The sequence below is a fragment of the Chelon labrosus genome (assembly GCF_963514085.1).
Source record: "Chelon labrosus genome assembly, contig: SCAFFOLD_147, whole genome shotgun sequence".
In the NCBI taxonomy this organism is placed as follows: Eukaryota; Metazoa; Chordata; class Actinopteri; order Mugiliformes; family Mugilidae; genus Chelon; species Chelon labrosus.
This window is the reverse complement of record NW_028181701.1, coordinates 30,446-57,006: the sequence shown is the minus strand read 5'-3', so window position 1 is coordinate 57,006 and position 26,561 is coordinate 30,446. Positions and strand designations below refer to the sequence as shown.

At 40.6% G+C, this 26,561-nt stretch overlaps 2 protein-coding genes and 1 pseudogene across 3 annotated transcripts; all 3 read right to left on the bottom strand.

Annotated features, from left to right (window-relative positions):
- Positions 1-651: 651 nt before the first annotated feature.
- LOC311509779 (cell adhesion molecule 3-like) lies at positions 652-4,336 on the bottom strand (the record flags this gene model as incomplete). The annotated part of the gene is made up of 4 exons (XM_084575213.1): positions 3,844-4,336; positions 3,164-3,469; positions 2,798-3,058; positions 652-752 (listed from the first exon to the last, which is right to left on the bottom strand). Exons 1-4 carry the CDS (start codon positions 4,169-4,171, stop codon positions 652-654), a joined length of 996 nt encoding a protein of 331 aa, XP_084431339.1. The 5' UTR covers positions 4,172-4,336.
- A 5,451-nt stretch (positions 4,337-9,787) lies between these two features.
- Positions 9,788-17,170, bottom strand: LOC311509778 (myeloid cell surface antigen CD33-like; annotated as a pseudogene). Its single transcript has 5 exons — positions 17,129-17,170; positions 10,826-11,211; positions 10,295-10,600; positions 9,947-10,207; positions 9,788-9,870 (listed from the first exon to the last, which is right to left on the bottom strand). The product of its transcript is annotated as a myeloid cell surface antigen CD33-like (transcript).
- A 1,706-nt stretch (positions 17,171-18,876) lies between these two features.
- On the bottom strand, positions 18,877-20,960 carry LOC311509782 (myeloid cell surface antigen CD33-like; the record flags this gene model as incomplete). Its single annotated transcript, XM_084575215.1, has 6 exons — positions 18,877-19,128; positions 19,270-19,327; positions 19,431-19,509; positions 19,674-19,934; positions 20,024-20,329; positions 20,607-20,960. Coding segments are annotated over 6 exons (1,310 nt in total), but the record flags the coding sequence as incomplete, so codon positions are not given.
- Between the last annotated feature and the right edge of the window lie 5,601 nt (positions 20,961-26,561).

Sequence of the window (26,561 nt, the reverse complement as noted above, 5' to 3'; positions counted from 1 at the left end):
AGTATTGTTGTAGCTAGACGCTAGCTAATTACTGACAATCACAGAAACTAAAGTTTAAATCTGTCCTTTAGTTCACAGTAGAGATGTTATGATGGAAGCAGACGCTGGAAACAGTAGGCGCGTTCGACTTCAGATCTGTGCAGATCTGACTTGACGTGATGCATGCTGGGTTGAACGCAATGCATGCTGGGATGGACGCAATGCATGCTGGTTAGAAATCCTGTCCGACTTGTGTCAGCCGGGGAGGGACTTACCACCACGTCACCATGTCACATGATCTTAAAATATCGCGGGAGTCTTCGCCTGCAGACAGATCTTGCAGTTGCTCTCCACGAACTGCACGACCGGAAACCCGCCCTCATGACGTCAGGTCAAAGACGTGATTGGGCAGTTTGGGAGGAATCTCCTCGTGACGATTTTGACGTTTCTCGCTTCCTTATCCTTATGGAATATGCGAAAATGAACAGAAATCGAAGGGATACCCTTCTTATATGTGATTTCTGCAACAATGGTAGGCTGGCCTACTGAAAACGCTGTACATCTGACTGCAGTTCATTGCAGTGTTCATTTCTTCGATTAAACAGTAAAAATGCATTTTTAACATGTTGGTAACAGTAGAATAAGCGGGATAATGGACTTCACTCCATCAGACTATCCGAAAATAAACGCACCACGAGGTTGAATAGCCTGGGCTATTGGCTCAACTGTCAGCACGGTCGCCTCCGCGGGTCCGAGTCCGGGCATGCGCAGAGCTGAATCACGAAGGTTCAACACAATGCAGGTTACATTTTAATGCTTCCCGGCGGTCCGTTTTACCATCTAGAACGCCGCGTGCATTAAATTTGTAGAACCGAACGGCGTGTCGTCCATTATCCCTTGCTTATATCGTAGTACTGCTTCTTCAGTATCTGATCGTATCCCAGAGCGGTTGGCATGGCAACTGGTAGTCATCATGAGGTCACTTCCTGTTTCTATAGCGTCAAACTAACTACTACAAAACATATCAGAAAACAGATTACACTTGAGCATGCATTATATAAACTACCCAAAATGACAGAAACTATTTTTGTAAAAAAAATAAAAATATTATTGACATGTATTTTAGTGTTTTAGTTTAGCCCAAGTCCCATCCACTAACATGGAGTGGGTGGAGCTTATGACCTATACTGCATCCAGTCACCAGGGGGCGCTCCACCTGCTTTGGCTTCACTTTTGTATGCTTTTCAAATTGCACACCAACGTTTTTATTGCGGTGCAATGAATGAACATATTTGAATCCACAAACAATGATTGTTTAATTTTTGTTAAAATAAAATACAGTAGAGCAGTAGCGAATGGAAAGAAGCAAATGAGCTGAAAAATCACTCACAATCGGGTCTTCATAATTTCCTCTTTACAGCTTTGTGCATTATTTATTAGCAGTGTGTGATAGGTAGATCACTTGACACCTTAAAGAACACATGTAATTATAGTTACTTCTCCCAAAAAGTAACTGAGTTAGTAACTGAATTACTCCACGTTAAAAGTAACTAGTTACCAGGGAAAGTAAGTACTGCGTTACTTTTATAAAAGAAATATATAAAACCTTCGCAGCTCTTGTGACTGGCTGACGGCGCAACGTAAATAGTAATTAATTAGATTACTCGTTACTGGAAAAAAATAACGCTGTTAGTAACGCCGTTTATTTTAACGCCGTCACTGAATATAAGTGACAAAAACATGTGAGCTGCAGACGTGGCGGTTTAGAGTTTCCTGTCTTGAACTGGAACGTATTCTCGTCCAGGCCTCTGTTTCTTTTAGCGTGAACTAACATCTTGAATGAGCTCACAGTGAAAGTGTGAACTCAGTGTTTCTTTACTTGACTGTAGAGATCCTCTGGACCGTCAGCAGTCTGTGTGAAGCTGTTTTCTGTGTGAAACACTTTGACCTGTGTGTACACCGTGTCCTGCTGAAGTCTGCTGTCCTGCATTGAGACAGAGGAAGGTTCAGGTCTCTCCTGGGAGAACTGGACGTCTTCATAATGGATGCCAAGCTCTTCACCAGATTGACCCTGTGGACATATAACCAGCGATTCTGCACATGTTACTCTGATGATGAACAGCTACTGCATGTACACCTGTTCTTTAACAGTCTGTGTTATAGATTAGATTTAAAGAATGTATGTTAGATTATAAACCAGGTAAAAGTCTAAAATGTGTTTTTATTTTTATTCTTATACATCTGTAGAGTAGCCGTTAGCTGTGCTGTACACCTGACAAGCCTGACAGGAAGATAATGGCTTTTTAACTTCAGCAACGTCAGACCTCAACTCAAACAAAGATCACTTATTTTGTGTGGTTTGTGGTTTGTGTAATCTTTACCACAGTGTCGAACAAGAGTGCCAGTAAAAAAGACCCATCCCCCACACATACCCACACACCCACCCACACACAGAAAGAATAGTGTCTTCCTACCTCTGTATATTGTGTAGTTTGATGTTTTGTCTTAAACCACCTGAAAAACTTTAGAGAGCTGTTAGAATAAATACACATGTTTCAGGTTAAAGTAATAAGACAAACTTTGTTAAATGTTCAAAGTTCATCATTTTGAGGAACTAGGGTTTAATTTAAGATACTTGCATAACAGAGATGACCAGGCAGATGACAACGATGACAATGATTACTGCAGAAACTAAAGTCCACAGCTGAGAGCTCTCTGTTCATTGAAAATAAAATCAAGTCAAACTAACGTAGACAGAGAACATCAGAGAAGAAACTGAAACAAGGTGAAAGCAGTTTCAGTTCAGTTCTGCATTTACCTTTAACATTACGATGAATCCATGGTGACGTCTGGTTACCAAGTTCATTTGAGGCCACACAGTAATAAACTCCTCCATCAGTCACATTGAAGCTGTAGAAGTGTCCTTCAGATATGATCATGGGTCCATCTTTGCTGTTCTTGAACCAGGTGAAGCGTCTGACGGGAGGCTTGGCTCTGCTGGAGCAGGTCAGGTTCACCCAGCTACCTGCTGACAACAAACCTGATGGACTGATGGATGCTGAGGTGTTTTTAGGAGCATCTGAGGAAAATGTGACAGAGATTCACTTTATTCATCACAAACAGCTGACATCCCAGGAATCATCATGTGCTGACAGGATCCAACAACAAACTCTGGTTGTCTTACATGAAACATTGAGAGTCTCTTGTGTCTCTGCTGTCTTGACGTCTTTTCCTTCATTCACAGGATATCTGACAGAACAGATGATGTTGTATCCATCATCTGTGTCTGACAGAGTGATGGTCTCCTGGATTTTAGTAGTAAAGGTCCCATCTGTGTTTTCCTCTATTTTGTTGTGAGGGTCTTGTTGGAGATTCCAGGTGAGTTGAGGAGGGGAGTGTGGACAGGGAGTGAAAGCTGAGCAGGTTATAGTGACAGACTCCTTCTCCTTCACATCACCTGAGATATTAATTCTGGGTCTCCAAGGAGAATCTGTGGTTTCACATCAAACACAATTGTTACACTTCCTAAAAAAAAGTCAGAAAATAAAGATAGTTTCATGATTACTGTTAGTATTTTAGCTGTAAGACATCCAAGAAGCTGAACAGCTTCTGCCCTCAGGCTGATCAATGGACTGTGCCCCCTCCCTAAACTTACTTAAATAATGAATGAAGGGATGGATGTGGATATTTTCTTATCAGGCTAGTCTGAGAGGCTATGGGCTAACAACTGGCTAGGGTTGAGCAATGATAATCCTACAGTAGATATTTTATACTGAAGCCTGGATTCAGCGAGTTAGCACAACTGATTCAATTTTTATTCTCAACAGTAATATTATGGATTAATAAAACCAAAACCTGTCTTACCTTTAACTGTTATTTGAAGAGGACCGCAAGCAGCTGTTGCCTTGAACGGCCAGTTCTCAATTCTGAAGTAATATGTGTCTGAATGACTTGTCTTTAAATTAGAAAACAGAGTGGTGCAGTTTTTGTGACTCAGGTCTCCAGTAATATTCATTGTATAGATGTTAACTGACCCACTACTGTTGTAGACTACATTATTTGGATATTTGCCAAAATGTGAGTCATTTTTAATCCACACTCCGAAGATTTCTCTGCTACTGTTAAACTCTTTTCCTGGCTCCTCTGTATAGTTACATGGGATTTTCAAACAAGATCCACTCAGTGCTTCCATCTTCGTTGGTGCAGTAATGAAGAGGACTGGTGTCTTATCACATTGAGCCCAAACACCTGTAAAACCAGACTAATGATTAACATCATATGGATCAAAATCTGCCTGAAGAGAAAGTTGATGAGACACAAACTCCAGTTCATCTGCAGCATGTTACATGTAGACCCTTTGAACAATGTCAGTAGAAAATATTTCAGACTAGAAATGATTCAAGTAATGTCTCCAAATAAAAGAGACTGAACAAACAGCTGACCTGAAAGAAAGAAGATACTCAGTAACATGTTGACTGTCACCACGTTCACACACAGGGCTGCCATGACACTCATCTCCGAGACTGGAAACAAAGACGACTATTAAAATATATCATGTGCTTCCTCTCTGTCTGTTTATGGCAATACATTATATTTTACTTGATTCGGTCATTAATTACATCTGCAGAGAATCACTTTGAAAACACGTTCAAAATAAAATCTAAACAATCAAACATGACTTCATGATAGTATAGATTGAAATGTTGCTGAGACAACATTTCATTCACACCAACTACTAAAATATGTGACATGTTTGCTCTCAGATTTTAAAGTTAAAGTATAAAAACCAACAACATTGTTCTTACCGAATGTATCCGCAGCTTAAACAGAAACAATGTAGTTTTGAAATCCAGTAATTTGTGAAGTTTAGTCAGCAGCAGGTCAAATAACCAACTTCTCTGTCCAGTTGCTATTTCAAGAAGTCTACATCCTTCCTGGTTTAACTCGAAAGAGGAAGTCTCTGTTTTTGCTGTATTTTAAACTCTCAACATCACACTTCGAAGGTGTGAATGGCTTGTTGACTCAAGGACAGTTTTTAACGCACGACTTTTGTCATGTGCTGCCTTTCCAAAAGCAGATTGAATACTTAGAAATGTAAACTGTTTAATTTAATTGCAAAGAAAATAATAATAACAATAAAAATAAGAACAAAATCACCCCTAAAACCCAAAACAGAACAGTGGCTGCTCATCTCTTATTTGTGTCTCCTGTTAACACCAAACTCAGAATGTTAAAGATAACTCACCACAGCAAAAAAAAAACAAACAAAAACCCTAAACCCTTAAAGGAACCACATCTACCAGACAGGAAGTCATAAACACATCAACATGTAACTGAGTGTAGAACGTAGGCCTCACCACAGATATGATGTTGTAGCATTAAATCAAAGGAAGCAGTGCACAGTGTGTCAATAATTTTTACTTCTACATAGAAAGAAATGAAGAAACTTCATGAGAGAAAACAGAATTAACTTTATTGAACATGTTTGTGTCCACGTAGAAGGAGTTGACCAACCACACCCCAGACCAGCTCAGCGTGTTGCTCGACCTGTGCCTGACGACCACCTATTTCCAATTTAATGGAGGATTCTACAGGCAAAAACTCAGCTCTGCAATGGGATCACCAGTGTCACCGACAGTGGCCTATCTCTACATCAGGGATGGGCAACTGGCAACCCGGTTATAACCCGGCACATAAAAATGTGTCCTCTGCGGCACTGAATCCGTTGTAATGACACAGTTGGCCACTAGATAGTGCCTCTAATGCAGACGCCACCTCGTGTACGCTTCCACTGGTCTTCTCCACCAGTGAAGATGAGACACTGAGCCATGGCTAAGAGCGGAGGAGAGAGAAAATTTTATCAAGAAAATCGTGTGTGTGTTTCTGTGGTTCTTGTTTCACAGTTTATTGGTCAGTTCATTGAAGTAGTCATTCTCTCAGTGACAGCGTCAGATTGCTTCTTAGGATGGTGTTTCCCCTTCATAGTCCTGTATGAACTAGAGTCTGTTCTATTTCATTCTATCACACCACTTGTTTCATGGTTTGGAATTTGGAGTGTTGTCTGGTTTTCCTTGTTGTTTCTTATTGTCTTGTTTTACTTCCTGTGTTTTCTCCTCTTTGATTGTTGGATTGGTTTCTCGTGTGCTCCGCCCCTCATTAGTCTCACCTGTGTCTCGTTAACTCCTTTGCTCCCGTGTGTATATATAGCCCTGCCTTTGTCTTTGTTCTTTGTCACATCGTCTGTGATGTTTCTCTGTTTGTCCTACACTTGTGCTTTTTTGTGTTCCCAAGTTCTTGTTTTGGTCCTGTCTCTTTCTTATCTTTCTATCTCTGCTGTGCCCTTTATTTATTTTTGATTAAATTGTACTTTGAATTCTTACTCTTGCCTCTCTGGACTGAGTGTCTCACATTTGGATCCTCCCTCAACTAGTTCCTCGTGATGACTTCCTTGTCACACTCACTCTGCTTCAACAATCGAAAAAACATGTAGTTTTACATTTTATTTTTTCTTCTGTAAAAACACTTCAATACATTTATACCACACATATGAGGATTCATGTCTGTTTACAGCAAATTTAAAAAATTTAAACAGTCATGTTTCTAACACTCTGACAGTGACTCTACATGTTTACTTCCTCTGTCTTGGTTTCACAATGTAAAACTAGGGGTGGGACTTTAACGCATTAATTACGATTAATTAAAAATTTAATCGCAGTTTGCATTCCAAACATAGCAGAACTTTTGTCAGTGCACGATTTCCTGGTACACCAATTACACTGATGCACACGTCAGAGCTCAATTTTTCCAAAATGGAGGAGTCGGATGAAAGCACGTTGCTGGGAGTGATGGAAGGCAAATTTTATTTTAAAACGATTACCTAATGGAGGCCTTGATAAAAGCGGGATTTTGAGCAAATTGTGCAAAAAAAAAAAAAAGAAAAGAGAAAAAAAAGGAGTTTGCATACCACCGAAGCACTTCAACCCCACTGTGCCATATGCAAGCATGTTGTAGTGAGCACAGAAACCGCCGGAGCTGTTAGCTGTTAGTACGGGCAAGATGTGTCGGCAACTCAAGCTATTTAAAGTCAATACTGTTCTGAAAAAGTACTCAAAATGGAACTATAACTTAAGGTCTGTTCAGTTTTGGCCAGGGATATTCTCTTTCCTTTTGTACTGTTTTGAATTGAAATGCAATTAAATGCATTTTTCCAGACATTAAAAGAGCTTGAGTTTACAATATTCATGTCTGCGTCTGTTATTCGATTCAGTCGTCCACTAAAATCCATTTAAACTGAAAAATGTTGCTTTTTGGGGCAAATGTTGTTATGCCATAAAAATGTGATAAATCGAGATTAATTAATTACAAAGCCTCTAATTAGATTCATTTTTTTAATCGAGTTCCACCCCTGATATAAACCAGAAACAAGTAGTTTCAGGGGAAATTCTGTTATGAGATATGACGATTAAACCTGCAGTCTAAATGTAAATGCTGCTGGCTTGTATGGCCCACTCAGCAGCAGACCTGGACGATTCAAACCTCGTGAAATATGAACTAACCAAATGCTGCTCGCATGTTCAGCAGCTAAACAAACAAAGAAATATCTCTACCAACCAACATGAAGACATCAGATACCTGGCCTAGTCAACGGCAGTATGCAGCATGTCATTGGGGTTTTCAAGTGGGCACCTCCCTTCACTTATGTTTTGTTAAATTAGGCCCATGACACCTCAAGAAGGCTTACCAGTGAATTCCAGCATCCTGGAGTGCCGTGCCGTGGAGTGCCGTGGAGTGCCGTGGAGTGCCGTGCCGTGCCGTGCCGTGCCGTGCCGTGCCGTGCCGTGCCCCCCCGCCCCCGCCCCCGCCCCCCCCCCACATAATAAATCATTCCACTGACAATGAATCTTCCTCCTCTCCTTGTGGCTCATGAAGCTTGAATCTCAATCACTCTGTTGATGTCGTCTTCCTCTTCTTCTTCTTTTGTGTCCTGTGGAAATGAAACAACACAGAGAGAGGTGTTACTGCAGACTCCTCTAAGAGGGGGTTGAATGAATGAGTTCAGTCACACTGTTAAGGAAGAATGAAACCTCCTCATAGCATCCGATCATTTAATTAAAATATCATGATTAGTCAATTTATTATGAGTAATAATTCATGTAAATATGTAAAAACATATAAAACAACAGTGGTTCTTTATATTTCATTTTAAATAGGTGACAGAAAATGAGCAGAGCAATGTGAGTGAGAGAGATGAAATAAAAGTGAAATCTGAAGGAAAGCAGAGATAATACATCAGTAACTCTTGTCTGAGCTGCAGGTGGATTCAAGATGGAGTGTAAAGGAGTTATGTCGCCCTCTGGTGGTGGTTTACATTCAAAGCCCAGTGAGAGAATGAGTGGAGATGTCCACAGTGAAGTTTAATGTTACTGTTTCAGTGTTTATAATACTTTGAGAGAGACATCCTATAAAAATAAATCTGTACTTATTGATTTTAATTATAGATGGTTGTAAAAAGAAAAACTTGAGTTTCTATCAGAATTTATTTCACTATTTTGTGAATTATAGTTTTTAACCATATTTATTCAAAAATGGTCTTGTGGCACTGTTTATTTTTTATTCTACTGTATTTCATAGTTCTCGGCGCCAATTAAGAACTTTCAAAGTAAATCTTGTCTAGTGACCCCTGTTGTCTGGAGTCGGCCCTGCAGCCGTGAAAATTCTGATTTTTCCTGTCAGTTGTCACCTGTTGGATGATTTGGAGAAACTGACCGATGTGAAGCTAAGACTGAAACTTAACTCACATAAAGAATGAATGTCTTTCACAGACATGAAGACAACAACAACAATCTCAGCTATCTTACCTTCTCTGGTTTGTTGGAGAATCTTGATCTAAACCAGCTGAAAGAAAAAGAGCAGGGGCCTCATGTACGAACGTTGCGTAAGTACAAAAACGTTACGTAAGTACTCATTTACGTAAAAGTTCAGATGTATCAACAGTGAAAGGTCCGTAACTTACGTACATTCCTACGGCAACTATTTTGCTGGCGTAAGTAGGATTCTACAGATGTCGATCCTTTGGCGACACTTAGAGGTGATGCCGGGAAACTGTCATCAATGTGAAAACTATTACTCCGACCGATCGGGACTGTGCCGGTCGACCCTGAACAGAGCCATGCCAGCCGCGTGGGACGGAGTTATCCGCATGTCAGCCAGGTATATCAGATACCCACAATGCATCTGAACAGGTCAACATTAAAGAGCAATCTGCAGCCAGAGACGGTTTTCTGAATGTAATCAGAGCTATCGACTGCACACACATTGATATAAAAGCGCCATCGCATGAATTTGTAAATGTCAACAGGAAGATCATACGTGATGCGCAAATGCAAGTAAACATTGTGGCAGCGTGCCAAAGAGCACATTTTACGCATCTCCACTCCAGTCAGTAGCGTCTCCAATTCTCTTTCTGTGAAGTTCTTCTTCTTTCCCGTCTTACTCATTCTTATATTTTCGTTTTCTGATCGCGCAGAGAGGGGAATCTCAGGTGCAGGGTCAATTTAAATATAATTTCCATATTTAAAATGGGCGTGGACAGGGAGGGGTCCGGTACGCTCGATCGGGATGTACAAAGGAAATGTGCTTATAAATGCTTGTAGATTTGAGCTTACGTCCCGATTTAAGTGGAAATCTACGCAACTGTTAGTACATGAGGCCCCAGATGAATAAATATTAACAGATGTTAAACACTGAACATTTTAAAGACACCAAATGATCTCCAGCTGCAAAGTATCATATCAAAGAAAAGTTTGTCTCACCACTCAAAGATGATGATTGTACTGTAGAGAATTAAGATTCCCAGGAACTTCACTGTAACGTGGACATCAACCCCAAACTCTGGATCATCAGAAACAAGACAGCATGGTCACCTTCTCCTTTGTAGAAGATTATTTGATTCAAAATCATCATTTACCTGCACTGTTCAAATGAATCCATGGTGACGTCTGGTAACCAAGTTCATTTGAGGCCATACAGTAATAACTTCCTCCATCAGTCACATTGAAGCTGTAGAAGTGTCCTTCAGATACGATCATGGGTCCATCTTTGCTGTTCTTGAACCAGGTGAAGCGTCTGATGGGAGGCTTGGCTCTGCTGGAGCAGGTCAGGTTCGCCCAGCTACCTGCTGACACCAAACCTGATGGACTGATGGATGCTGAGGTGTTTTTAGGAGCATCTGAGGAAAATTTGACATTGGCTGTATTAATCAAAACACAATATCACACATGTCCTCATGTGCACCAACACACTCTGGTTGTCTTACATGAAACACTGAGAGTCTCTTGTGTCTCTGCTGTCTTGACGTCTTTTCCTTCATTCACAGGATATCTGACAGAACAGATGATGTTGTATCCATCATGTGTGTCTGACAGAGTGATGGTCTCCTGGATTTTAGTTGTAAAGGTCCCATTTGTGTTTTTCTTTATTTTGTTGTGAGGGTCTTGTTGGAGATTCCAGGTGAGTTGAGGAGGGGAGTGTGGACAGGGAGTTAAAGCTGAGCAGGTTATAGTGACAGACTCCTTCTCCTTCAGATCACCTGAGATTTTAATTCTGGGTCTCCGAGGAGAATCTGTGGTTTCACATCAAACACTTTATTGTATTGAACTATTTATTAATGTCCCTAAATTTCATTCATTTCATTATTTTATTTTGAGTTGTGACAAAATCTATTTTTTGTTAGTAAAGCTCGGAGCTGTTAACATGTATAGAAGGGTTACAGAGTTTGTTGACTGAAGATGAAACAGAATTTACATTATGTTAAAAAATAAATTGTAATTAACAAAACCTGTCTTACCTTTAACTGTTATTTGAAGAGGATCACAAGAAGCTGTTGCCTTGAACGGCCCGTTCTCAATTCTGAAGTAGTATGTGTCTGAATGACTTGTCTTTAAATTAGAAAACAGTGGTGCAGTTTTTCTGACTCAGGTCTCCAGTAATATTCATTGGATAGATGTTAACTGACTTACTACTGTTGAAGACTACATTATTTGGATTTTGGCCAATATTTGAGTAATTTTTAAACCACACTCCGAAGGTTTCTCTGCTGCTGTCAAATCCTTTTCCTGGTTTCTCTCTATAGTTACATGGGATTTTCAAACAAGATCCACTCAGTGCTTCCATCTTCTTTGGTGCAGTAATGAAGAGGACTGGTGTGTGGTGAAGGTCCTCTTCATCACTTGACTAAGAACATAGCTGATTACACAACAGCACTCAATTTAACCAAATGGCATGTAATGAACAAGCAGACACAAAGCTGAAAGTTTAAATGTATTTTATTGTGTGTTTTTTTGCTGGGGCCTCTCAGCTGCTACTGTGAAGAGAAATGCATAGTAAGGCTTGTGTAGTGTTCAAGGGAATAATTGTATGTTAGCAAATCTGGTGGAATGTTTCTTACCTTTGCTGTCTCCTCAGGTGTTCAGCCTAAAAGAGGCCGCCGGAGGTCTGAACACCTTCTTAAAGGTCCCGGGACAGACCATTGTGATAATTGGAGAGGGGGGGACAGCAAATGCTTGCCAACTGTAAGGGTCTGTTATGGTGAATGTTAGTTGAGTAAGAGGCTTTGAGATGTGTACTCGTAGAGGTATTTGGGGGAAATATATATTTGTTTACTTGTGTTATTTTACCCAATATTGTATGGGGGATCTGGGGAGGGGCTCACCTGCTCAGTGGTAGGGCTCGAGTCATAATTAATGGCAGCCTATAAAAGGGAGCCCGTGCACACAGACAGGGGGTGTGTGTATGATTGGCAGGGCTGTGACCCAGACCTCAGGCCACAGAAGGGGCTTAATTTTCTTTTGTAATGTTTTCTTTTTAAGTCTTTTTGTTTTGTCATGCATTCTTTTGGGTGAAATAAACACTTGGTTGGTTTGCACCTCATCTCGGACTCGAGTTTTCCTGTTTTCATCCAACCGCTACCTGGCCATCCTAACATGGTGTTAGATCACAATCAGCCCAAACACCTGTAAAACCAGACTAATGATGAACATCATGTGGATCAAAATCTGCCTGAAGAGAAAGTTGATGAGACACAAACTCCAGTTCATCTGCAGCATGTTACATGTAGACCCTTTGAACAATGTCAGTTGAAAATATGTCAGACTAGAAATTATTCAAGTAATGTCTCCAAATAAAAGAGACTGAACAAACACTGACCTGAAAGAAAGAAGACACTCAGTAACATGTTGACTGTCACCACGTTCACACACAGAGCTGCCATGACACTCATCTCCTAGACTGGAAACAAAGACGACTATTAAAATATATCATGTGCTTCCTCTCTGGTTATAAAGTTAAAAAAATAGTAATACCTTTCTTACCAGATGCATCTGCATCTGTAAGTGAAACTTCTCTTCTCTGTTTAGTTGTTGTGATGTAAAAGCAAACGCCCAAACTTCACTTGGTTTTGTTCTACTGCTGACAGATGTCACATGACTGAAACAATGCATAAATACAACAAGTCTTTATCCTTCCTGCTCGAGCTCTGTGAGCGAGGAAGTCGCCTTTTAGGGGCATCTGAAGCTCATCAGGGTGTGAATGATTAATTTATTTTAAAAGCTGATCTTTTTCACATCACTAAAAGCTAAACCACTAAGAGGAACTATAATAATACTGTAGCTGAGAAAACCGTGTTGGAGGAAGGCGAGGTTTAGAGTTTCCTGTCTTGAACTGTTGTCAGTAAACACAACATATTCTCGTTCAGGCCTCTGTGTCTTTCAACATGAACTAACATCTTGTATGAGCTCACAGTGAAGGTATGAACTCAGTGTTTCTTTGCTTGAGTGTAGAGATCTTCTGGACCGTCAGCAGTCTGTGTGAAGCAGTTTTCTGTCTGAAACACTGTGACCTGTGTGTACACCGTGTCCTGCTGCTTTCTGCTGTCCTGCACTGAGACAGGAGACGGTTCATGTCTCTGCTTGGAGGAGTGGATGTCTTAATGGTGGACGTCTTCCTCTGCTATTTGAAGATCTCTTCACCTGTATGTCTGTGAACAGACATCTGTTTTTAAACATTAAAGGGACCACACCCACAAAAGGCACAACATAAAAATCTGTGTATCAATAATAAACTAAATCACACATTGTGGTAAGTTACACTTGCAATTAAATCTACGTAAGTATGTGCCCCTATAAATCTGGATCTTTTATTTTTGTCAGCTCCCTTTATTGATCATATTCAATGTGTGTATACATGTACAGTAGTTTCAACATAACCAGCATCAGTTTGTTGATACCAGGAGATGGCAGCATAAATCAAGTGACCAGGAACTTAAAGCTCACTGGTGCCATTTTCATTTCATCATGTTCACGTGCTGTGTGCAACCAGCTAAACTCTGTTAGCTGTAGCTATAGTACAGATTTCTTCCTGTTTTATTGTGGCTCTTTACAGCATCTTTCAGAGAAAAATTAAAAGATACTGAAAATACAGAACTCACAAATGTATTCATCACACAAGCTTTTCGGTGTAAATATATAAATAAATCAATCAATAAAAGCCTATAATAATAAACAGCAATAATGTGGGGACACCACAGGGGACTGTCCTGTCTCCATTTCTGTTCATTCTTTACACTTCAGCTTTCCAGTACAGGTCTGGGTCCTGCCACATGGAGAAGTTCTCTGGTGACTCTGCGATGGTTGGGTGTATTAGAGATGGACAGGAGGTGGAGTATAGGACACTGATCAGAGACTTTGTAGAGTGGTCCCAGGCAAACCACCTACTCCTGAATGTGGACAAGACCAAGGAGCTGGTCATCAACTTCAGGAGGAAGAGGACACCAGCGGAGCCCATCACCATCCAGGGCCTGGAGGTGGAAGTAGTGGACCACTACAAGTACCTGGGAGTCCATGTGAACAACAGACTGAACTGGAGGGACAACAGTGATGTACAAGAAGGGCCTGAGTAGAATACTACTAGTACTTTTAATGTATGCCGCAAGTTGCTGGAGACTTTCTGCTGGTCTGTTGTTGCAAGCGCCCTGTACTTTGCTGTGGTTTGTTGGAGGAGCAGTACCAGCAAAAAGGACATCAATAGGATCAACAGATTGATCCGAAAGATTGGACACGTGATCGGCAGAGAATTGGAGACATTTGTGTCAGTGAGGGACAGCAGGACACTGGACAAACTACTCTCCATCATGGACAATCTGTCACACCCACTACACCAGACTATAGAGAGGCAGCAGAGCTCATTCTCCAACAGACTGATTCAGCTCCACTCCCACAGTGAACGCTACAGGACGTCATTCAGACCCTACTCTATCCAGCTGGACAACAACTCACCTTTCTGTAACAGATATTTTGATAATACAGTTTTATTTTATTTTACTATATTTTTACTTATATTTTATTTTATTCCATATTATTTAATTTTAATTTTATCTCTTTATCTTTTGTTTTACTTGTGGTTTCCATGTGCATCTGTACTACTGTGACCAAGCAATTTCCCTTGTGGATGAATAAAGTCTGTCGGGCGGCACAGTGGCGAGGTGGTTAGCACTGATGCCTCACAGCAAGAAGGTCACCAGTTCGAATCCATCCTTTCTGTGTGGAGTTTGCATGTTCTCCCTGTGTCTGCGTGGGTTCTCTCCGGGTACTCCGGCTTCCTCCCACCTTCCAAAGACATGCTTGTTAGGTTAATTGGTGATTCTAAATTGGCCGTAGGTGTGCGTGTGAATGATTGTCTGTCTCTGTGTGTTGGCCCTGCGATGGACTGGCGACCTGTCCAGGGTGTACCCCTGGCTCTCGCCCGATGACAGCTGGTAGGCTCCAGCAGACCCCCGCGACCATTAACAGGAATAACCGGGTATAGAAAATGAATGAATGAATAAAGTCTGTCTAATTCTAAGTCTAGATAGATAGATTTTTATTTGTCACATGCACAGTTATACATAGTACAATGTACAGTGAAATGTGTTGTTGTACCTGCAGCCTGTAGTAAAAAGAAATAAAAAGAAAGAAATATAGTACTACAGTAAACAGTAGTATGCACACAAGGTAAGCAATATAAGTGTAATGTACACCAATAGAGAATTAAATATAAGAATAAAAAATAAAAATAAAAATAAAATAATAATATAGACTGAATAAAAATAAAAATATAGACTGGTAAACTTGGGGGGGGGGGTTGTATATGTACATCAATTTACAGTGTTAGCAGCTTCATGAATAAAGTGCAGTGATATTTAAGTCCAGTTAAGGCTCAGAGTTGAGCAGGCGGATGGCATGGGGATAGAAACTCTTCTTCAGCCTCTCAGTCTTTGTCCTCAGGCATCGGAAACGCCGGCCTGATGGCAGTAGAGAGAAGAGAGAGTGTCCGGGGTGACTGGGCTGTTTCAGGATCTTTGTGGCCCTTAACCTGCAACGCTTGGTGTAAATGTCCTGCAGGTTGGGGAGGGGAGTTCTGATGGTCCGCTCCGCTGAACGGACCACCCTCTTGAGGGCCAGGAAGTCCTGCCTGGTACAGTTTCCCATCCAGGTGGTGATGCTCCCACACAAGATGCTCTCGATGGTGCAGGTGTAAAAGTTTCTGAGCACCTTGAGAGGGAGCTTGAAGTCTCTGAGGCGTCTGAGGAGGTAGAGACGCTGTCTGGCCTTCCTCACGATGGTGTTCAGATGGTGGGTCCATGACAGGTCCTGTGAGATGGTCACTCCCAGGTATCTGAAAGTGTCCACTCTTTCCACCTCAGAGCCACAGATAGTGAGTGGATGGAAGTCCCTCTGCTGTTTCCTGCTGAAGTCCACTATCAGTTCCTTTGTTTTGCTGACGTTCAGCAGGAGGTGGTTCTCCCGGCACCAGTCCTCCAGGTGGGACACCTCCCTCCTGTAGGCTGTCTCGTCGTTGTGGGAGATTAGTCCTACAACAGCGGTGTCGTCAGCAAACTTAATGATGATGTTGGAATCTGAAGTGGCCTCGCAGTCGTGTGTGTACAGCGAGTACAGCAAAGGGCTGAGCACACAGCCCTGGGGGGATCCAGTGTTGAGAGTCAGGGGGGCTGAAGTGTGGTGACCCACTCGGACCACCTGTGGTCTGCCGGTCAGGAAGCTGTAGATCCACCTGCACAGGGAGGAGTCCAGACCCAGGTCATGCAGCTTAGCAGCCAGTCTGGAGGGGACTATGGTATTGAATGCTGAGCTGCAGTCAACAAACAGCACTCTCACATAGTTTCCCTTACCAGTGTCCACGTGGGAGAGGGTCTTGTGGAGGAGGAGGTTTATGGCGTCATCTGTAGATCTGTCCGGCCTGTATGCAAACTGTAGTGGATCCAGGGTGGTGGGCAGTGTGGAGGTGATGAATGTCTTGATCAGTCTCTCAAAACATTTCATCACCACAGATGTGAGGGCTATGGGCCTGAAGTCGTTGGAACTGCTGGGGTGCGGTTTCTTTGGGACAGGGACTATTGTGGACTTCTTAAAGCAGGTTGGGATCACACACTGTCTGAGTGAGAGGTTGAATATCACTGTGAACAGAGGTGCCAGCTGATCAGCGCAGGTTTTGAGGACACGCCCACTAATCCCGTCTGGACCAGCCGCTTTCCTGGTGTTCACACTTTTAAACACCCTCCTCACGTCGCGCTCTGTCACAGTGAATGTGTCCTCCCCTCCGGCTGGGAGCGCAGCAGGCAGTCGGTTTCCCGACTCTAAGCTCTTTTATTCATTTAATAAAGTCATATGAAATGTTTCCGATCCTGCAACTTTGTTGCATGGACTGCATGGACCCCTAATTACCTTAAGGCCTGTAACTTTGGTAGTATTCACCCAGTCCTTATGAAAATTAGCAGCCGTCATTATAGTAAGCTTGCGTATAATAGGGGGTGCTACAACCGCTACATGTTTAGATCTCACGAACCACCACAGTAAACTGCTTGAAATTTGACAATGATAATCTGTGGATGACTACTTACAAGCACACCAAGTTTCGTGCAATACGGTCAATAGGGGGCGCTACTGATGACTCCCTCGAGTGGCAGACTAAGGAAACTGTGGAAAACTGCATACAAGCCCACCAAATTTCATTGCTTCCGACACGCCTGACTCTCATTCACTTGTCAGCCGAAGGATTCCTCCGCAGACACTTTGCCTCCTTTCAGGCCGTGTCCGACCCGCTTATGCATCTGCATCCCGCTCGGGGACGACTTCGCCATGGCATGGACCTCTTTATGATCGCTTGCAATCATCTAGTTTATTTTTGAAAATGACCGTACCTTAACAGTTGGTTGATGTGTTTTTTTTGTGTTGTTTTAGGGGGAGAGCAGGAGTGGGACCTGGCAACACAGGCCTGTGACCGGGACTTGGATGGTTGTGTATTGGTGAGTGTGTCTATGAAATGACCAACTAATAACCTCTGTATTGTTTACAATGTGGATCACACAGGAAACAAAAGCCATGTCACCTGACGCTCAACGCTTCAAAATAAAAGTCAATGAATGCATCAAAGACACCAGAGTTTAGAAGGTGTACATTTGGTAAAATAACACAAAATAAAAGACACCTTGCATTTTACATTTCCTTCTGTGTGACAAAATTCTTGCAGTGTCACCAGTTCTCTGCTTAGAGCTTTGATACTTTCATCATCCAACCAAGCAAAGTTTCAAAACAGCAGCTCTGTGAGGTCACCATGCAATTATGAAGAAGTCCATAACTGATGTAAGAAAGCTGCAAGCTGTGGAGGTTTTGAGTTTCTCTCCTTTGAACTGTTTTGAAACAAATAATCTATTTTCACATCCAAACCTCGAGTTCCCGTTTCTACATTAACTGACGTGAAAACATTTACAAATAATAGAGGTTTTAACATTATAGTTATGTTCAAATACTTTCTGTGACTTGCTCTCATCTGTCTGACTCTGCAAAAACCAAACAGAACTACAAGTGTTTTGGGCAGCTGAAGGTGAACCTTCATCTGGACCTCAGAAATAGATCAACCTGTGACAGAACATCTGGTCACTGAGGCCGAAATGAAGTTAGATAACAAACTGTATTTTGTGGAGGATGCACTTCAGCAGTTGTGCTTCCATTAAATTCAACTTCATATCTTCAGTTCTATCTGTGAAAGCATCACCACAAACACATGTAAAGGACTTGCAACACAGTGCAGAACCGTATGGTTGAGTTTCATATTTCCACAGTAGACTTATTTTAAAATCCTGTTCTGGAGTTGCAACACAAGAGAGAGCTGTAACACAACCTGTCAGTGTGAAAACTGCTCCAAAATATATTCTACAGAGTAAGCCGTCTCTTACTGTCAACAAATTACAGAATTAGTAGAAAAAGTAAAGACACATTTTGCTTTTCATTTTGCTTTGAAAAAACTATTTTTACATACAGAAGAAACGGAAGAAAAGGATAACCCAATTATGTTACAGATAATTGTTTAAGTTTATATTATTCTTCATTAAAGATTTGTTCTGTAGAAATAAAGAAGCGTTTTAGAGAATTTTATATATGTAAAGTTTTAAAACAAGGATGGGAATAAAAATAAAAAAAGAGAAGAGAAGACATTAATTGTAGAAAAGTTGGAGAATTAAAAATGCGTCATGTGCTGCAAACGTACAATCCCTCAGAAAAGGCTTCTTCTTGCAACATATTTGTCTGAGGAAGAGGACGAAGATTAAAACAATCTGCCGCATAAGAGACATATGGTCACATTCACAGACTTCTTGATCATCAAAACAACATCCTGTCTGACAGAACTGGAAACAAGACAAGTGCAGCCTGCAGGTTTTACACAATATGCAGATTATTTCACCAATGCTCCGGAGCTGATGTCAATTTATTGCATCCTGATCCTGAACTTGGAAAGAGAGTTTTTCTTTTTTGACTAGCCTGGCATCTTGTCCTTCAAAAACATTCCTCAGATTTTCTTCATTTCAACATAGATACCCTCTGTGTCGTCAGCAGTCTGTGTTAATGTCTTTGCTGGTTTGTTGACGTTGATCTGTGCGTACACCGTGTCCTGCTGCTGCTGTCCACTGTCCTGCACTGAGACAGAGGACGGTTCATGTCTCCGCTTGGAGATGCTGATCTCTCCATAGTGGATGTTTTCTTCTGCTACTGCTGCTTTCTTCGTTGGCTCTTTAACAGCCAGCTCTTCACCTGTTTGATTCTGAAAAGAAAATTTAACGTTGTCAGTAGATGGAAGTGAATCTTCTTCTGGGTTTGGAGTCTCAATTCAACTTTTAACTGACACAACGAAACATCTGTTTTAAAACGGACTGACTGACAGTAAAGTTTAATGTTTTCTCACCTGACTCTGCTGGACAGTTGAATTTGTCGCCTTTGTCCTCCTCCAAAGCACAAGAGCACTGTGGATTAAATCACCAATGAGAAATCAGGATAAAGTGTGACCTAGTGGTGAGACTAAAGCGTGACAGATAACCTTTGTTGTATGAACTGGCTGATACTCACCAAACACAAAGGCAGATGAGGATGATGATCCCGATTAATCCTCCGACTACTGGCTCACTGAGTGGAGATCCATTGGTACCTCACAGAGAGAAACAAGAAGACGCTGATATATTAAAAACAACTGGTGCAGACATAAAAGAAGCTCCAATTGTAGATAATAAAAGTGAGTTAATTCAGTACTGTTCAGTATTTACTTTCAATATTAACAAGATGAGAGCAGATTCAGTTCATTTCTCCATTTACCTTCAACATTTAGATGAATCCATGGTGATGTCTGGTTACCAAGTTGACTTGAGGCCACACAGTAATAAACTCCTCCATCAGTCACATTGAAGCTGTAGAAGTGTCCTTCAGATACGATCATGGGTCCATCTTTGCTGTTCTTGAACCAGGTGAAGCGTCTGACGGGAGGCTTGGCTCTGCTGGAGCAGGTCAGGTTCACCCAGCTACCTGCTGACACCAAACCTGATGGACTGATGGATGCTGAGGTGTCTTTAGGAGCATCTGAGGAAAATGTGACATTGGCTGTATTAATCAAAACACACAATATCGCACAAATCCTCATGTGCAACAACAAACTCTGGTTGTCTTACATGAAACACTGAGAGTCTCTTGTGTCTCTGCTGTCTTGACGTCTTTTCCTTCATTCACAGGATATCTGACAGAACAGATGATGTTATATCCATCATGTGTGTCTGACAGAGTAATGGTCTCCTGGATTTTAGTTGTAAAGGTCCCATCTGTGTTTTCCTCTGTTTTGTTGTGAGGGTCTTGTTGGAGATTCCAGGTGATTTGAGGAGGGGAGTGTGGACAGGGAGTGAAAGCTGAGCAGGTTATAGTGACAGACTCCTTCTCCTTCATATCAACTGAGATATTAATTCTGGGTCTCCAAGGAGAATCTGTGGTTTCACATCAAACACACATTATTGTATTGACCTATTTAATAATTACAGTTGTACCAGTATTGAATTAACTAAATTTCATTACATTATTTTGAGTTGTGACAAAATCTATTTTATTGTTAGTAAAGCTCAGCTTTTTACTTTTTTTAATCAGTCCACTTATTTGTACTGTTGATAGCATATATAGAAGGGTTACAGAGTTTGTTGACTGAAGATGAAACAGATTTCACATTATGTTAAAAAAATAAATTGTAATTAACAAAACCTGTCTTACCTTGAACTTTTATTTGAAGATATTCACAAAGAGCTGTTGCTTTGAGCGACCAGTTCTCAATTCTGAAGTAGTATTTGTCTGAATGACTTGTCTTTACATCAGAAAACAGAGTGGTGCAGTTTTTCTGACTCAGGTCTCCAGTAATATTCATTGGATAGATGTTATCTGACTTACTACTGTTGTAGACTACATTATTTGGATTTTCGCCAAAATATGGGTCATTTTTAATCCACACTCCAAAGGTTTCTCTACTGCTGTCAAACCCTTTTCCTGGTTTCTCTCTATAGTTACATGGGATTTTCAAACAAGATCCACTCAGTGCTTCCATCTTCTTTGGTGCAGTAATGAAGAGGGCTGAATTTTCACGACAATCAGCCCAAACACCTGTAAAACCAGACTAATGATGAACATCATGTGGATCAAAATTATTATTCAAGTAATGTCTCCAAATAAAAGAGACTGAACAACAGCTCACCTGAAAGAAAGAAGACACTCAGTAACATGTTGACTGTCACCACGTTCACACACAGGGCTGCCATGACACTCATCTCCTAGACTGGAAACAAAGATAAAAACGAAAATATATTATGTGCTTCCTCTCTTGGTAAAAATTATCAGTAAATACTTTAGTCATACTTTTCTTAGAAAATGATTCTGCAGTTGTAAGAGAAACTTCTGTTCTGTTCTGTTCTGTTCTCTTCTCTTCTGTTCTCTTCTCTTCTCTTCTTCTGTTTAGTTAGCGTGATGTAAAACGCAAACACCCAAACTTCACTTGGTTTTGATCTACCGGTGATAGATATCACATGACTGAAATGATGCAAAAATACAACAAGTCTTTTTCCTTCCTGCTCGAGCTCTGTGAGCAAGGAAGTCACCTTAGGGCATCTTATGCTCATCAGGGTGTGAATGATGTATTTATTTTAAAAGATCCTTATCATATCACTCACTGTCATCTACTTTCTTAAAATACAACAAAAGCCACCTGTACCTTCAGTGCCTGAGGATATAAGTTATCACCAATTGCGTACTGGATGTATGAAGATAGAATCCGCCACACAGTCACCAACACCCATAGACGTCTGAGGCTCAGGAAGAGGAGATTGTTCACAAACCAGCTGGATGAGAAATCATCTGGATAGAGTCCTTCACATTTACAGTTTAGAGAAGAAACGTTGGAGACAATGATTTCATCTCCTGGTTTTCTGTTGGCATGGAACATATCATGTGAGTGTTTCATGTCGCAAAAGTTTTTCACAATAAACAGAAGAGACAAAGACAATGCTGTCCGTTCTGGTGCACATGATGAAGTAACTTCACCACAGAAACAAAATAACCAACTTCCTCCTTTGACTTCAAGTCTTCTCAGGGTTTTCTCGTCTTGAGGAAACAATGACTGGTTATTTTTTGCAGTATTTTGAAATCAATGAATATGTTTGATATGTAAAACTCATTTGATACTGGAAAGATAGGCATCATTTGAAGATTAGTCTCTTCACCTTCATCAGCTTGGGCTGCAAACATTAGATTATGAAGTTTATATCCACATGTCCAACTGTGAAGGTGCCCCATTGGCTGAAAAGTACATGAGGACATAGACATTTGACCCAAAGCAAGCTGTTGACCTGTGGATGGAGACAGCTAATCGGAGAATCAACCAAGGACAGGGAGGTGCATCTGCAGCATCTTCATCATCTACCATGCAGGAAGCTGAAGCAGAGGACAGTGGGAGCGACACTGAGGAGGACAGTGAGGAAGACTGCACTTATTAAGACCACACTACATGTAGAGTGAGTTCCAAACACCGTCTCCTGGTACTCACCTGAGTAACTCACTGAATAAGTTATGTGCACCCCGCCCACGCTTGTACCACAAAGTCCAGCTCTAACCACATGATAACGTTTGCTGATGACACAACAGTATCTGGCTTCATCAGCAACGAAGCACTCTACAGAGAAGACTCTCCTGTTTCTGAAACAATGGAGAAACGAAGAAAGTTACTGACTTCAGGAGAGCCCACCAACATTATCTTTACCCCCACAGACCACCAACAGAATTTCAGCATCACTACATTCCTACCCATTTTAAGAAAGACTCTCACTCATAGAAGATCACTTTAATCAAAATACTGTCTGTGGATATTCAAATGGAATAAATATAACTGAAGTTTTGGAATTAGACCACGCCCCATATCATTTTATTTTCCTATAGAGGTGCGTCCTAACCCTGCTTCCTGAGATGTGCCTCCACCCTGAGTCTCACTTTGTGGGTTCCTCCACCATCATCCGTCTACACATTCCACTACCTTCATGTCTTTCCTTCAACCCTTTCCATTTCATCCTCTCTGACCGTCCTATCGCCTCCGATTATTTTCATCCCATCCCCTCTACCCTTATCATCCCTTCCCCCCTGACCCTTTTCATACCATTCCCTCTGACCCTTTTCATCCCATCCCCTAGAGTCTAGGGGTGTAAAACTGATCCGTGAAAGGGCCACTGTGGCTGCAGGTTTTCATTCCAACCATGCAGCACCCATGCAGTGGGTGTGGCTGGCAAGTTCTTGTTCCAATCAAGCAAGAGGACACCTGAAATGACTGAGTGAAGGCAGTTCAGTTGATTGATTGGGCCAAGTCAGGTGTGCTGCTGCATGGTTGGAATGAAAACCTGCAGCCACAGCGGCCCTTTCACGGATCAGTTTGACACCTGTGCCCTAGACCTTATTCATCCCATCCCCTCCGATGCTTTCATCCCATCCTCTCTGGCCCTTTTCATCTCATCCCCCTGTATACTTCTCATCCCTCCATCCATTTCTCTCACATCCTGTTGACCAATAAACATCTTTGCATCAGTTAAGGCGTAGTCTTTGTTAGTGAAATGTTAATTGATCAGTGACTTTTTTCAGTTTTCTTTTCACACAGTAAAGGGAGAATTGAAAAGGTTTCAGCTAAAACTTAAAGATGGCATTCACAACTGAAGACACAACACACTTATTATTTATGGGAGAAGTTTCAAAACTACCACCATTAGTTTGTATAAATGAGTTTTTCCTGTAACGTTCATATCGGGAGTAGCCAGTGCTCAAGGGATCATGGACTTTATTTCGTTTAATTCTCATGTTCAACAAAAGACATTACGTTTAACATTTCCTTGTGAAATAAGACAAAATATGAGACGCCACACATTTTAAATTTAAACGGCATCATCATGATTCATGTCTGTCTAAAGAAGATGTTGAAATACAATGTTCACTCTCACTGCATGTTTACTTCCTGTTATGTAGTGACACAGCTGAACTGTATTAAGGACCTTGTGTATGTGTATGTAAACCAGAAATATACAAATAAATCACCATCATCATCTTATTATCATTATTAAATATAACTTCACTGGTCTCCATCACTGCTGCTCTGTAGTACTGGACTGAAGAGAAACCCATAGAGATTAAAATGTCCATTTCAAATGTTTTTTGTTTTATTTGTGTTTTTGCAACTTGATCACAAAATAAATGACATAAATGAGTTTTTATAAAGCCAACATGTTGTTAAAATAATTCAGCTGTCATCTAAATATATTAACAAAAGTGACAGGATACATTCAGGATACACCTTCACATTTCTGCTTGTTCTTCATCAGCAATATCTACATGTAATTGTCCTATAAATGTATTTAACTCAACTTCTTTTATATAAAAAAAAACATGAAAAGAAGACAAAAACAGATCAGTATTACATAGATGAGTATGAGTTTCCTCCATAATGGAAAGAAAATGCCAAACCTCTTTATCCTCCAGACAGAAACAAAGAAAATCAAATGTTTAAAAATATTTTATATTCAAATCTTCATCTTCTGCAAGACTATTTCATATGTACAGACCTGGATGATGCTGCGATCCACCAAAATATCACATTTCACTCAATAAGTAGGTATAAACAAGGAATTAGAATAAATCATTCCACTGACAATGACCTTGACATCTTCCTCCTCTCCTTGTGGCTCATGAAGCTTGAATCTCAATCACTCTTTAGACATAGTCATGTTCTTCTTCTGTGTCCTGTGGTAAAGAAACATCACAGAGATGTTAGTCAGATTTTTACCTCAGTCTTAAGTCCTCTTTCTGACCCATTCATCAACCTCAAACTCCTCCCCTTGCTATTATTATCATATCACCTCACTTTAATACCTGATGACTCTCTGCTATTTTCTTGTTTTACTTCCTGTGTTTTTTCCTCTTTGATTGTTGGATTGGTTTCTCCTTGTGTGCTCCGCCCCTCATTAGTCTCACCTGTGTCTCGTTAACCCCTTTACTCCCATGTGTATATATAGCCCTGCCTTTGTTCTCTGTCACATTGTTTGTGATGTTTCCCTGTTTGTCCTATACTTGTGGTCTTTACCTGTTTCTCACTTATCTTTCTGTCCCTGCTGCACCATTTATTTATTTAGTTTTAATTAAATTGTACCTTAAATTCCTACTCCTGCCACTCTGGATTGAGTGTCATGTATTTGGATCCTTCCTCAGTCAGTTCCTCATAATGACTTCCTTGTCAAACTCACTCTGCTTCGACTATCAAACAAACATGTAGTTTTACATTTTAGAATTATTTCATCTGTAAAAACACTTTAATACATTTATACCACACAAATGAGGATTCATGTCTGTTTACACCAAATTTAAAACATTTAAACAGCCATGTTTCTAACACTCTGACACTGACTCTAAATGTTTACTTCCTCTGTCTTTGTTCCACAGTGTATATAAACCAGAAACAAGTAGTTTCAGGGGAAATTCTTCTTTGTCCTACAGAAACAAGAATTTTACATAAAAATATTTAATATTTAAATCTTCATGTTCTACAGAGCAATATTATTTAAAATGTACAGGCCTGGATGATACTGCGATCCACCAAAATATCACATTTTACTACAGAAATAACGCATGTTCAGCAAAAAAACAAGTAATAATATATAATAAATCATTCTACTGACAATGAATCTTCCTCCTCTCCTTGTGGCTCTTAAAGCTTGAATCTCAGTCACTCTCTTGATGTAGTCTTCCTCTTCTTCTTTTGTGTCCTGTGGAAATAAAACAACACAGAGAGAGGTGTTCATGCTCTGCAGTGGATTTATTGCAGTCTCCTCTAAGAGGAGGTTGAATGAATGAGTTCAGTCACACTGTTAAGGAAGAATGAAACCTCCTCATAGCAACCAGTCATTTAATTAAAATGTCATGATTTGTCCATTTATTATGAACTGTAAATATGTAAATATGTAAAAACATATACAGTCCCTGACAAAAGTCTTGTCACTTATCCATTTTGTAGAAACAACAGTTTATAACCTGACTTTTAATTAATCCATTGGTTTTAGAAATGGCTCATATGAAAGCTAAAACCCTCCCAAATTATGTTTGATATGCTAAAATAAATTTGCTTCACTGAAGAAAGATTGATCATTTAATGAACACAGAAAGGTCAGATTTTGGCAAGACAAAAGTTTTGTCGCCTACAGAAAGTAATGTGAAAATTGAACAAATCATTTACTTCAAATACAAAAATATGATGCATAACATCAGTGAATGAAGTACTGGTGCTGTGAGATCCATATTTAATATCTTGTATGACTTCCATGAGCTTGAAGGACTGCATCCATGCGGTTCGACAATGATTCATACAATTTATTGATGAAGTCATCAGGAATAGCAAAGAAAGCAGTCTTACATGCCTCCCAGAGTTCATCAAGATGCTTTGGTTTCGTCTTCCATGCTTCCTCTTTCATTCTTCCCCAGACATGCTCAATGATGTTCATGTCTGGTGACTGGGCTGGCCAGTCCTGGAGCACCTTGATCTTCTTCGCCTTGAGGAACTTTGATTTAGAGATGGAAGTATGCGATGGAGCACCATCCTGCTGCAAAATTTGACCCCTTTTATGGTTGGGAATGTAAGAGGTAGCTAATACTTCTTGA